Below are 13,212 nucleotides of genomic sequence, written 5' to 3'. Positions count from 1 at the left end.
AAAGTTGTGGGGGGGGGGGGGACAAATAATGATTTTGATGTCATGTAAACCCATTCCCCTCTTCCGGGGGTCCTCCACCGGAAAATTTTGATTTTGAAAATGCAAAATAGCGCTTTTTTTTAAGCAGTTTTTGTATCTAACCACTGGATACATCGATGTTAAAATTATTATTGTTTCCTTAAGATAAAATTTGATGAGTGAAGAAATTACAAATAAAAATTGGGCAGAATAATATTATAAAATAAAAATATCACGGTATAGAAAGTTGGGGGGGGGGGAGGGGGATAGTCCTCTCAACCCAAAAAGTTCAGGGGGACACGTCCCCCCCTTCCCCCCCCGGTTAATTCCCCCCCCCCCCCCCCGGTTAATACGCCCCTACTCAACGGGGGAGGCGCGCCTGCTCTCTCCTCTCTGGCCCGTGCTACTTGCATTCACTTTACAATCACCCCAGGTTCTGCCGGGGCCAGAAGTTAAATACAGAGACCAGAGAAATCTGCAGTTAGGGTCCGCTCAGTAGATTATTCATGAAAACGACATCATAACGTTGCTGTTAGTGCAAAAGGTCGTATGTCAAAAATTGGCATTTTTAAATTTTTGGCTGTTTGTGTATTTCGGAAGGCAACCTATGTTGTGGGAAAAAGTAATTTGTCAATAACTGTAAAGTAAGAAGCATAATTCTAAGAATACTACAAAAATTTCATAATATAATATGATAACCCTGATGAATGAAACAGTTTTTTGATCTCCTGGAAAGTGAGACATTTTGACATACGACCTTTTGCAGTAACAGCAACGATAACAAGTGTTTCGTAGTCTCTTTAATTCAATGGTTACACAGACTCCAATGGTGGCTACGAGTTCATCGCATGTAGCTAGTGCCTGTGGTAGTTAAAGCATAGCTCCTCGCTATGCGCAAGATGAACACGACGGTGAGGCACGATGACGTCACCCGCCAAAAATAATAAATAATTTCTGTGCGACAAACACGTAGAGACATGATCCATCCTTTGTGGGCTCAACCACTGTTGAAGCGGTAATGGTCTCGTAGTTGCAAGTGATTGAAATCTGGTGGTATATGGTCACTGCAACGAGCGAATTTAACTTTTCACGTCAAAAAAATGCGAAATATTACACGTTTGAACATCAACCACATTTTAATTAATTTCAAACAAAAAATGAAAATTATTAGAGATAATTTTATATAATGATCGAAGCACCTGTAAATAATTTTTTTTTATAAAAACACAGTAGCATGTTAACCAATCAACCTGATAAGTACTATAGTCCTCTATCATTTTCATGCCGAGACAACATAAATTTGTATGCAGGCCGTTTTTGGCCCACGGGCCGCCTATAGAGAAGGCCTGTAACCACCCCAGCATTTGCTTGGAGTGGTCTTAAGGAAACCGTGGAAGACAGAAAATAGGATGGCTGGGGCCAGAACGCATATCCTCAGAAATGCAGGTCCAATGTGTTGCATTTTAAGCCTACTCTTTCTACTTTATGAATAAGAATAATTGATTCAAATCAGAAAACACAATACACTCTGTCAAATCAGCGCACTTCCTTGGGAATCAGCAAATGAGAAAGAGGAGTTAACAGAGAATAAAAAGAGACAACGTAATACCACTGGCAAATCAGCAAAATCTAGTCAAAGTAGTGAATTGCAGGAAATCAACTGACATTAGTTCGGACAGATTAAAGAGATTTACAGTCAAACTTAGTTGATTTTAAGTACTGTAACTCCTTGTTGGTGAGTTGTTAGTATCTGCGTAGAACAATACCCACTTTATAATGACATTTTGAAAATTCTTCGTGGCAAGTTCCATTAGGCTATCAGACATATTTTTTGAAGCTATAGTTGTTTCACCGACCGGAGTGGGAGAAAGACCCACTCCGCTGATGCCGGGCAAGAGCGGGCGGCGGAGAGGAACGGTACCTTTGCTGAGCGAGGAGAAGAAGGAGCCGAGGCCGAGCTGGCCCGTGGGCAGCGCCGCGCTCAGCGCCCCGCTGAGGGCCAGCAGCTCCTGGCAGGTCATGGCCTCGGCGGCCAGCAGACTGTCCCCCGCGTCCACCTGCGAGCACGGCCATGCTTGCCACTGCGCCTCGCCATCTAGGCAATCTTGCTACTCCCAATACTGCACATCCGCAAGAGGATGCCCCAGTTGTAAATTTCAGTACTATCGACTGTCACCGTTGTAGAGTGTTGTTTTGGTTCAAGGTCACGATTGAAGAGTAACCCAACCCATATGCGAGTACCTACTGCTTTGTTTTCTCGCTTGCAACGCCACCTAAGCGAAATGGTGACTGACTCCTGTGTCTTTAAGCGTATTGTTTCCTGCAATTTGCTAAGAGCGAATCTGTAATTTCAGCCCTCCCCATTGTAGTGAAGTCCCTGACCGTTGGATTTGGTGGAAACGGTCGAGACGACAGAGCTCTTTTTCGTTAGCACCCACGTTCACCTGACATAAAGCCCATCCTTTGAGGCTGTATTGAAGTTCGTGTCTACGTTCCACTGCTAACTAATGATTTTCCAGAGTTGAGACTCAGAATTGAAGAAGCTATTTATTGCTTCCATTACTCCGGGCGTATTAACCGAAGGGTAGGAAGAATTGAATTTGAGGTTGGATGTGTGCCGTATAGCTAAAGATACACACGGTAACATTTGTTAGAATGAACTAGGTTAGTTTACCTTCAATTTGATATATGATTTGCTGTAAATACTCTGAATTAAACCGTTATGATATACCATTGAAACTGGGACATTGTTTTATGAACACCATGTATTTTGATACCGCTTGCAATTAAGCTTCCATGATAAAAATGTTTGTACGATATGGCATGGGATTTAGCTTTGGCTAAGTGTTGAAGCTAACACTTGTGAATTGGTGTGATTATAATGATTGTTGAAGTCGCCCGTGTGAAAAAAAAAAAAGTTGTTTCCTCGCGGTGCTTACAGACTATATCTTCTCTGTAAATATGTGGTTGCAACAAAGCAATATAATGTTTTAGAGTTATTATTTACGACTTGACATGAAAAATATTGAGATAAATGGAGAAAATTCGAAATATATCATAAAGATAAAAAAATCAAAGATATTGAGTTCTAATCCCCCTGAAGTAATTTAATGTTAATTGCTCCTGATAGATCTCTTGCATTGTCTGCCATATAAGAACAATCAGAATGTAAAAGAGAAATGAATACATAAACAAACTGAAAAAAAGGCTAAAATTTGCAGATGTCAAATGTTAAATGAAGGGCATCACAGAAAAGTGCTTGTCTGTCATTGGACGCACCAGGAGCGGGTGTCAAACACACATAAGTTTTTCCAGTGTCAACTATCAATCTGTTTGTGCCTGATGATGGGAACCAAAGTCAGTTCCCGGTACGTGGCAACTGTTGTGTGCGTTCATCTGTACCGTCGTCATTGTGTTTTCTAAAATATTTATTTTGTATCATTGTTTGTTTTTTCTCTTTGTCGCTGTGTTGTCCAAGTTCGTTGTTCTTATTTTCTTTCCTGTTGCTGTTACAACAGTCACGTCATTGTCAGGCCACTGTGTTCGTCTGTGCTTAACCATTTCCTATATGACACTTTGCAAAGCATCATGTAAGGTTTGTTTACGAACACGCACAACAGCTTAGAGTTTTTGCGAACACTGCTGATAAATTAACAGTGGCAGAATACTAACGCACACCATTGTTAAGGGGCATGTACTTTTCGCAAAATAATCTGATTCCTCACATGACTGCGCTAGCAATGGTTCTCTTGTAATTGGCGGTCGTCCGCAAGAGACCTTTGAGCAGTCCCATCAGGACGAGATCGCTTCCGCACTGTGACTAGTTTGCTGACAGTTGACGTGGACCTGAAAAGAAACTGAACCAATCACGAAAGACCTTTCGATGCAGCAGTGTCTCACCGCCAGCGCGGCCAGAAATGTTGCAGTTCTAATGAGCGACGAGATTTTTTTTTTTTTTTTTTCGCTAACAATACTACATGCCCATAACGTTTGTCAGCACGGTTTCCGAAACCTATATGTGGTTATGAGTTTTCGTAAACAAACGACATAATAACACCTTTGGCAAAGTGTTATTTGGAAAACGACTAGGCCCGTGTCCAATGGTAGTACTTTTGAGAACTGTCAAATTTGGGACGAGTTACTCGTTACAGACCTTCCCGCTGCGCATTCCCAGTTCTGGCAGCTGGTCTGGAACTCTTTTCCGCGAACAACAAATGACCCTAGTTGTCTGAAATCAAGGAGCACTGAAGAGAAAACAACTTTTTGGTGGGAAAGTACGTGGAATGAGGGTAGTTTCTGGCGTTGGCTCACCTGAGGCTGCTGGAGCGGGCCCGCGCCCAGGCCCAGCACGGGCCACACGTTGCCGTCGCCCGTCTGCGTCATCTTCTCGCTGGAGCACACGTTGCGCGCCGCCTCGCCGCCCCCCGGGCCGCCGCCGCCCCCGGCGCCGCCGCCCCCCGCCGCCCCCCCGTGCAGCAGCACCACCTCGGAGAACATGACGACGCTGCTCTTGCGGCGCGGCGCGTCCAGCGGCGGGCTCAGCAGCCCCTGCGGCCAGGCGCAAACAGACCTCGCGTCCGACACGCCCGGATATACCCGCGTCCGTTAACTACCGTAGGCTCGTCAACCACAATTTATTGTAACAAAAAAAAAAAATAATGGACGCGCTTACTTATGTACGCGCGTTAGAATTTATAGTTACTTGGCGAAATAAGAAACTAACTTTAATTTTACGTGCAAATAATTAAAAGAAATAAAATAATAAATGATTCGAGTGATATAAATACTGTTGGTAACGTATAAATTCAATCAGATAAAAAATCAGTAATCAATAACAATATAAACCGGTGTAAAAATGAATTATCTAATTCATTCAAACAATAGAGATTAGTTTTAATTAATAATGAATATGAATAAATATGCTGAATGTTTATTATTATTAATTTAATTTAATTATTTATTAAATAAAAAAGTTGTAATTTATAATTTACAATGCAAATAAGTTTTACATACAGGTACATAACCTCACTCATAAAAACACTTGAAAAATTTTATAAATACAATTCATATCACTAATAAGCACAATAAATAAACGTGTTTAATTATATGGACAACCATTTATTAGCATCAATAAAGTATAGTAGGGTAGACCGGGGGAAATCGGGTCAATTTTTTGAAATTCCTGAATAAGTATAAAACCAAAATTAATTTACCATAAAATAATCTACAGTAATATCAGTCATACATTTATGTACATATTTACATACATACATTAGCAAAACTTCCTTATGAATTGACATTAAACTTGATAAAAGGAAAATGAAATGTTTTGACCCGATTTGGACAGAAGTGGGGTAAATCGGATCACAAGTGGGGCAAATAGGATCAACAGATTTTCTTTACTGTTTTGACAGACACATTCCGCATACAAACTGTTTACACTGAAAAGCATTGACACAGCGCTCATGGTACCACATTTTGCAAGACTAGCACTGAATCCAGTATCCAGCAGTGCAGCTTCTGATGTCTTTGTATGCAATTTGGCACATGTTGCAGAGAACATCTTCCTCATCATCCTGGCCTTCTTCCAAAATTTCCAACTCGGATGTGTTTTTAGTTTTTGTTCGCTTCTTCGTCTTAAGAAGTGCAATCTTGCTTTGCTTTGAACTTAATTTAACACCTGCTTCTTGCTTTTCAATATCCTGGATTCCAACAATGTGCGATTCTCTTTTGACAGTAGCCTTAGAGAAGCAACAGTTTTTCGTTCACCTATTCTCTTTGGTGTTAATTTTTCCGGTGTTGGTAACAGGCATGTCACTTCTTCTGTGGTGCTCCTTCCACTTACATCTTTGGCAGTGAACTCGTAATTATATATTTACAGGGATAATATTTTCATTATTTTAACATGTCCTAAACTTCAATATTATTATAAGTACTTACAAATTTTAACTATAGTTGAAGTCATGTGCCTTAAATTCATTTTTTCCACTTATTTAGAATAGGTCTTAACTTAAAAATTGAGAAAGAAGAATAAAGTGCTTCACAATTTATAGCAAATATATGAAGCGACCCGATTTCCCCACTGTATGCAGTGACTCGTTTTACCCCAACGGCAGCGACTCGAGTTACCCCATTTCGCACTTTAAAAGAAAGAAAAATATTATAAATTCTGTAAAACATATAGAGCTTCAGTAATGTAGAAGAATGTTAATGGGGTACATATTTTCGTACTCCATTACTTAAACTACAATACTATTTCGAAATGCGAACGTAAAGGCTTATTTGAAACAAAATAAAACTTACATTGTTAAGAATTTTCCACTTCAGGACTACACAGGTTCGGGTTCATGTCGCACAAACTACCAGAATGTTGTTACAGACGATGTTCGCCTTGTAGTGGACGGTTGTATAGACAGATAGCAACACTCTTTGGTAGGTTCCGTAGACTCCAGTTCATTCTTTCGGCCCAAGACAGCAGATCTTTTTACGATGACCCGGTTTACCCCATGACCCGATTTCCCCCGGTCTACCCTATTTAAAAACACATATAAAATTTTTAATTTTATGTCGCCTTTTTTTGTAACGTAGTTTAAATTTTTCATCCTGTGAAAATTTCGTTGCATGTTGCGTGAACATCGTAAAAATTCACTCTCATGTTTTTTTTCATAGCACGCCTAAAACAGTATAACTTTAAAAAAATGTGATTAAGTGGTTGTACGTCGAGAATGTCATCTCTTGTCGAGAGAAATGAACTGCTATATATAACCAGAGACTATAAAACTCAAAGGACTGGTCTTGCCTGACGTAATAAACAATACGTTCATGGTATTTCGTTTCCAGTTTTATTTAAAAATGCACTATTTGTAAACAATGGCATGTGTCATTAACTACTTATCGCTTCTGGGATGAGACTATGTATGTATAATCAAAGACTTTCCCGACGTTGTCCACCAGACCTCGAAGATGTCTGCAACAAGGTCCGGTAAAAAAATCGAGAGAGCCACTGCTAGTAAGCACGTGACCTTAACCCAGATTACAAGAAGCAGTTAATGACTCGGTTCACGGCAGCCTACAATCTAGCATATGCCATTGTCATTGCATGCATCAGCTGATTTCCACAGTTTTTTAAGAAATTCGTAAGCCAACGATTGCCTCTTACTCAGAAGACAAGACAAGAATCGGTATTTCAACATAGATTGGATGTTACATGTTACTGTTCCTACAACCCGTAAAACCAAAATAAATCAATAGTCCAGAATTAGCTGTGTGATTGATGATACTGAAATTGTCCCCCACATTCAGTCATGGACAAAATTGGGAAAAACATTTGACAAAATATAATTGACTATGTGGGAAGCCGCATGCTTACGGCTATTTTTATAGGCCCTAAGTCTAAAAAAAAAGTTAATTTGTTTTAAATACACATGTTCAAATCATATTTTTTTTTTGGTATCACAATACTTCCTTTTTAAAAAAATACTTCATCCATCAGTAGTGTAAAATGGGGGAAGCTGGGACAATGTTATTCTTATGGGATTACGGCTTAATGGCGCTTGATGGTTTGTCAGTTTTGAGGATTCGGCCATGTGCCTCTGGAGCAGATATCGTTGAGTCCGTGTCCAATGCTACGAAGTGAGTGTGCGCGAAATGGCATGCTCTGGAAGTGGCGAGGTGAGCGGACATGGTGGCGAGCGGCCGTCCCCGCGTGTGCGCGCGCAGCTTCCCCCCCCCCCCCAACGTGCGCGCGCAGCATCCCCCCACCACTCTCCACGTGTGCGCGCGCATCCTCCTCCTCCCCCCCCACTCCGTCCACGGGTGCGCGCGCACCCACCTCGGAACCGGAGCCCGAGTCGCCGCCGCCGCCGCCGCCGCCGCTCCAGCCGTTGGAGGCGGAGGGCACGCGCAGCAGGCCGCCCACGGGCCGGCGCGGGCTCGCCAGAGGGTCCACGTCGGACACCTCAGGGCTGGCGCGCGGCGCGCTGCAGCCGATGTCGTCCTCCACGGCGATGAGGGTGGGCGCCAGCGCCGCGTCCGAGGGCGCGTGGTAGCCGTGGTGGTGGTGGTGGTGATGGTGCTGGTGGTGGTGGTGGTGGTGGTGATGGTGGTGGTAGAGGTTGCAGCGGGACGCGGCGCCTGGAAAACCACGTGCTCAAACGTCTCACACAGCCGTTCAAAATATTAGTGGATGAAACTGTAAAACAATTTACTTGATTTTTCATTTAATATTATAAACATCAAACCAGGCGAATAAAACCATTGGAAATAAAATCTTGAATGCATAAATTTCAAACGACAAGTACTTGAATTTAGCTAATTCCAGAGAAACCTATGGAATGTGTAGGACAGCCCACGATTTAATGTTGCCAATGTTTATATTTCCCTCTTCTGTTGTCAGCGCAGTTACATATCTTAAGCCCCAAGCACATGATCAGTCCGAACTGTCAGTTCGGATTTATCGGTTCGGAATTATTGTTTGTGCAACGATGGTGGACTGGTAAGTCTAACTAATGAACTGACGAAATGATGGCTTCCCATCAAACCGGACTGTGGGCTCAAGAGCACTCGGTACGAACGGTCGTGTGTAGGAATAGCGTCTCGCCAGATTAAACTGTCAGTCCAAACAATCAGTCCATCCGTCCATCAGCTGATTGCAGTGCCAGACATATTTGTTTAACTCTCTTTATAAAAGTTGCTATTTTTCCCCTTTCAAACTAAAAGTGCAACTACCACTGTAAACATCAATAGTTTCTTCTACATTCTACAATGAAACGATACATCCAACAGCAACTGCAATCGCAAGACTTATCGTGGTGAAGGTTTCAGTTCATTCCAAACTGTCAGTTCGGTTTGAACAGTCTGAACTGGGAGATTGGCTGATCGTGTTTGGGGGCCTTCAGTCTCACTGCCACTTTTCCGTTGCTTCATGCACCACCGCAAAGAAGGTAGAAAGTAAATTGAAATAACATGTTGACATTAGCAACAATTAGGTGCACATAAATATTTACTTGCATCTTTAGGCGCTTGCCCAGTGTTTGAAATTGCGGTGCTCTAATTGATATTCTTTATTTACTGATAACCATGTGATAAAACTGAAAATATATTATTGTATCATAAGATACAAAAGTCGAATATCTGTACTAAATTCAGTTTTGTGTACGCGAAAGAAAGAACTATCCATATATATTTATAATATACGTGATCTGTAACAAGGTATATTATATGTTTATAAGCAGGCTGTAAATTTGTGTTCCTGATATTACATTTATGAACTTTGTAACATGACTGTAAAGAATATGAAATACTGATGTGAAAATCTCCTGTGACCTGCCACAAAACCAGTAACGTACTGACGAAATTCGCCTACAAAATTAGTTACAACCACAGGGCAAATAAACAACTTCAACATGGTGGTCGACATGATTGCTGGTCCACAAAATCAGCCTGGCTGGCACGTTGAAACCCGACCTCTGCCCCACACACAGATCAGCCAAGGGCGACCCATTAGCGACCCTGTGTACCCGAGCCTGGCTCGTCTCTTCGAACACCCAGCCAAGTTCACCACAACATCACACAGGCGCGTCATTCTTTGCTCGGACGTCGAGTCGAGCTGGACTCGGGAACATATTTCCTCACCCTTTCGGACACCCTTTGTCAAGTCCTAACATATGCGTTAACTTTGTAAATTTTAATTATAGTATTTTTTTTATGTTATTTTGTGTAGTAGAAATCTTATGGCCGTAGGTCCCGTTCCAGGACATTATTTTATATTTACGTTTCACACTGCTATACTTGACGACATTTTTAGTTGCTGAACCTTCACAAAATGAAATATATATATCACATCCTTTTTGCACATCTAGTTAGCAAACATATATAATTTTAACATTTATTTTTAGACTGGATAGGGATAAAGAAATGGAAAATAAAACTGGACCTTTGTGGTTTAAAGTTAATTTTACTGGCTGCTATGTGATATGGCTTCGTTTCTTTCAGAATTTTTTTTTTTAAATTTACTTGGCCTTATAAAATTATCAGAAGTTATTTTTAAAGGTTACAAGAAATTAAATAAACCTTTCTGAAAGGATTTAAAACCATTCCACGAAGTAGCTACCAGTATTGCCTTTAAACCAAAATATTTTCAGTTATTTATACCATTTGGTTCTCCTCATATATACTGCACAAAAAGGTTAAAAATTAAACTTTTCCAACTAATTATGCCAAATGTAAAAAAAAAATTATATATATTTTTTCATTTAGATGAAATTCGGCCACTCAAAACGTCTAAATGTTTAGCAGTGTTAATCGTAAAGTAAAATAATGACCTGGAACGGGACATGCACCCATAAATATAATTATTACAGTATATAAGATATATGAAAATGAAATATGGGCGCATGTACTTATGTACACCCGTTAGAAGTTATACTTACTTGACGAAGTAAAAAACTATCTTAATTTTGCATGCGAATAACAAATAAAAATTAAAATAATAATAATAGGACTGAAGTGTTATAATAAATACGGTTGGTAAAATATAAATTCAATAAAATTAAAATTTTAATTATAACTTATTTTTCAATATTAAAATGAACACGAGTAAAAAATTAATTATTAAATTTAGTAAAATAAACGAGATAAACTTTAATAAAGAATAAAAATTAGTAAATATTTTTATTAGATATACCTATTTATTAAATTTGATTATTTATTAAATAATAATGTAAAAATTTATAATGCAAATAAATCATACACACGGGAACAAAACCTCGATCGTAATAAAAATCGACTTGAAAATCCCTTGAAAAAGTTTATAAACACAATTTCTATCACTAATATATTCACTATAAATTAAAAGTTTTAATAATATGGAAAAAAAATTTTAATACCAAGCACTAAAGTATAAGACATGAAAGCACATATATTAATTTTTATTTTTCAACCTGTGAAAATTTCGTAAACATTCTCTCTCGTCATTTTTCCTGAACTCTCATAAAGAATTATAACATCGATATTGAAATGCTAGAATGCATGTAGGTATCTTGCAGCCACGACGTGTAACGCTGTCTGGAATGTGTATGACACACGCCGGCAGGCTGGAATGTGCACGGGCGCGGTACCTGCATCGCCGCCGCGGTACTGCTGCAGGATGATGGCGCCGCCCGCGGGCAGGGCCGCAGCCGCGCCGTTGGGCGGACCCCGCGCCTTCTGCTCCAGCCGCTGCTGGCGCCGTATCTTGTACAGGTGGTACTTCTTCAGCAGCCGCCGCTTGCCGCGCCGCCACAGGTGCGCCACGTACCTGCCGGGCAACGCGCGCGGCTCCTCAGCCTAGACTCCAGCCTCAGGTACGAGGGCGTCCAAAAAAGGAATGGCCCTGTGCAACCTAGTTTCTTTCTTACAAATCTTCAATATGTCGGGCAACACACGCAGCTCCTCGCACTCCGGCCTCAGACACGAGGGCGTCCAAAAAAGGAACGGTCCTGTTATACTATGTGTAGAGACCCGGAAATTTCGCGGGTTCAATGACCTCCAGGATAGACTCCAATATCCTCTACCACACCCGGGCAAATGCCAACTGTACATTAGCTGCTGACTTGTGAGTCGTCTCGACTGGGTGGGCCTGTGATTCGACACTTCTATGAGTGATGGTCTCTAATTGGCCCTCAGTCCTCCAGATTAAAAGTGAACCAATGACAGAAGCAGCACTAAGGTATAATTATTTGAATTTTAGCACAACACGAAACGAACCCGCAAATTTTCCGGGTCTCTAACTATGTGTAGAGACCCGGACATTTCGCGGATTCTTCTGGTTTCAGGATTGAATTCAAAGTTATAGGTGTGCTCGACCCATGTTTACTTTCCCATTGGTTGATTTCTTAGCGAGAACATTTTTATCCTTGTTATTTGGCACTACCTGATTCGCTTACTTCTCTCCTAGCTGGGCATCGTTTGCTCACGGTCGTAGACGGGCGTGTCCAAAACAAATGCGTGCCAATCATGAACACACTGCGAGAGTGTGAAGGTTTGCATTCTAGCTTGCGACTAAATGAATCCGCGAAATTTCCGGGTCTCTAACTATGTGCAACCAATCAACCAGTTCTTTCTTACAAATGTTCAATATGTGCACCTTCAATTCTTCCCGCATGAGTAGTATGTAAATGGGCATACTAGATCTGGCTTCTGGCTGAGGTGCCGAGGTGCCGGTCCACCATCTTGGATTTGTGACGTCACGGCGGCAAAAATTCCTCAAAATTCCTCAAAAATGACTCAAAATGACTCAAAATTTCCCGTTTTAAGAAAAAATTTCCCGTTTTCGAGGGAAAAATTCCCGTTTCGAGGGAAAATTTCCCGTTTTATTCCTCAAAAATCCCTACGGCTAGAAATGTCCTGATAGAGGCTTAAGCATCCTTAACTCAAGCCTCAGTTAAGCCTCTATCAGGATGTGACCTTGACCTTTGGCCTTGACCTTGACCTCGACGGCCATTTTGGATCCGCCATTTTGGATGACGTCATTTCGTTTTCTAGAAAATTCCGGTGATGTGTTTTCCGCCATTTTGAATTATGACGTCACCGTTGCATTTTCCGTTACGGCCGCCATCTTTAACTTTTTTATTTATTATCCGATTTTAATGAAAAAATTTAAAAATTATAAAAAAAATTAAATATTAAAATTTTAATAAAATACTTATAAAAAATATACTTTTACGACACGGAGGTCAGAGTCCTCGGTTCAAACCCGACGAGTGCAAAAAAATAAAAATGGCGACCGATCCTTCCCCCGCGGTGGCTGCAGGCATACTGACTCCCTCCACTTTTTTTTTCAAAGCATATATATATCGTCAGGTAGTATGACGTCATGTCCGCCATCTTGTCTTCGATGCTGGAAGCCATCATCATTGTATCGTCGGCGAGAGTGCGCTGACGCCATGTTAGTTTAGTTCTTATCCGCTAGAGTACAGTAATCATTTATTATTGCTGTGACACCCGACATATTGTCATTTGGCCGCCATCTTGAAAATCCGTAATTATTTAGCTAGAAATTCGGGAAAAGTTCCAATATTCATTAAATAAATCACTCATTAATTTACATATTGATTCGATCGATTCCCGTCCACGGATCGATACCCGAACGATGCAATAATGTTTAATTTGATGTAAAAAAATAATAATTTCATTATTCCATGTTCAACATTCTTA

The 13,212-nt window shown here is 40.8% G+C and overlaps 1 protein-coding gene across 1 annotated transcript in view; it reads right to left on the bottom strand.

Moving 5' to 3' along the window:
- The window catches only part of LOC134532240 (voltage-dependent T-type calcium channel subunit alpha-1G), a 248,321-nt gene that overhangs the window by 97,093 nt on the left and 138,016 nt on the right, over positions 1-13,212 (bottom strand). The window contains exons 8-12 of the mRNA XM_063368661.1: positions 11,136-11,314; positions 9,484-9,553; positions 7,850-7,997; positions 4,330-4,566; positions 1,940-2,075 (exon numbers count right to left, since the gene is read on the bottom strand). Of these exons, the coding sequence (XP_063224731.1) occupies positions 1,940-2,075; positions 4,330-4,566; positions 7,850-7,997; positions 9,484-9,553; positions 11,136-11,314 (770 nt within the window). The remainder of the gene's footprint in view (positions 1-1,939; positions 2,076-4,329; positions 4,567-7,849; positions 7,998-9,483; positions 9,554-11,135; positions 11,315-13,212) is intronic.

This window comes from Bacillus rossius, chromosome 5 (genome assembly GCF_032445375.1).
Source record: "Bacillus rossius redtenbacheri isolate Brsri chromosome 5, Brsri_v3, whole genome shotgun sequence".
Taxonomy (NCBI): domain Eukaryota; kingdom Metazoa; phylum Arthropoda; class Insecta; order Phasmatodea; family Bacillidae; genus Bacillus; species Bacillus rossius.
Note: the sequence above shows the minus strand (reverse complement) of the source record. Positions and strands in the feature narration are given on the sequence as shown.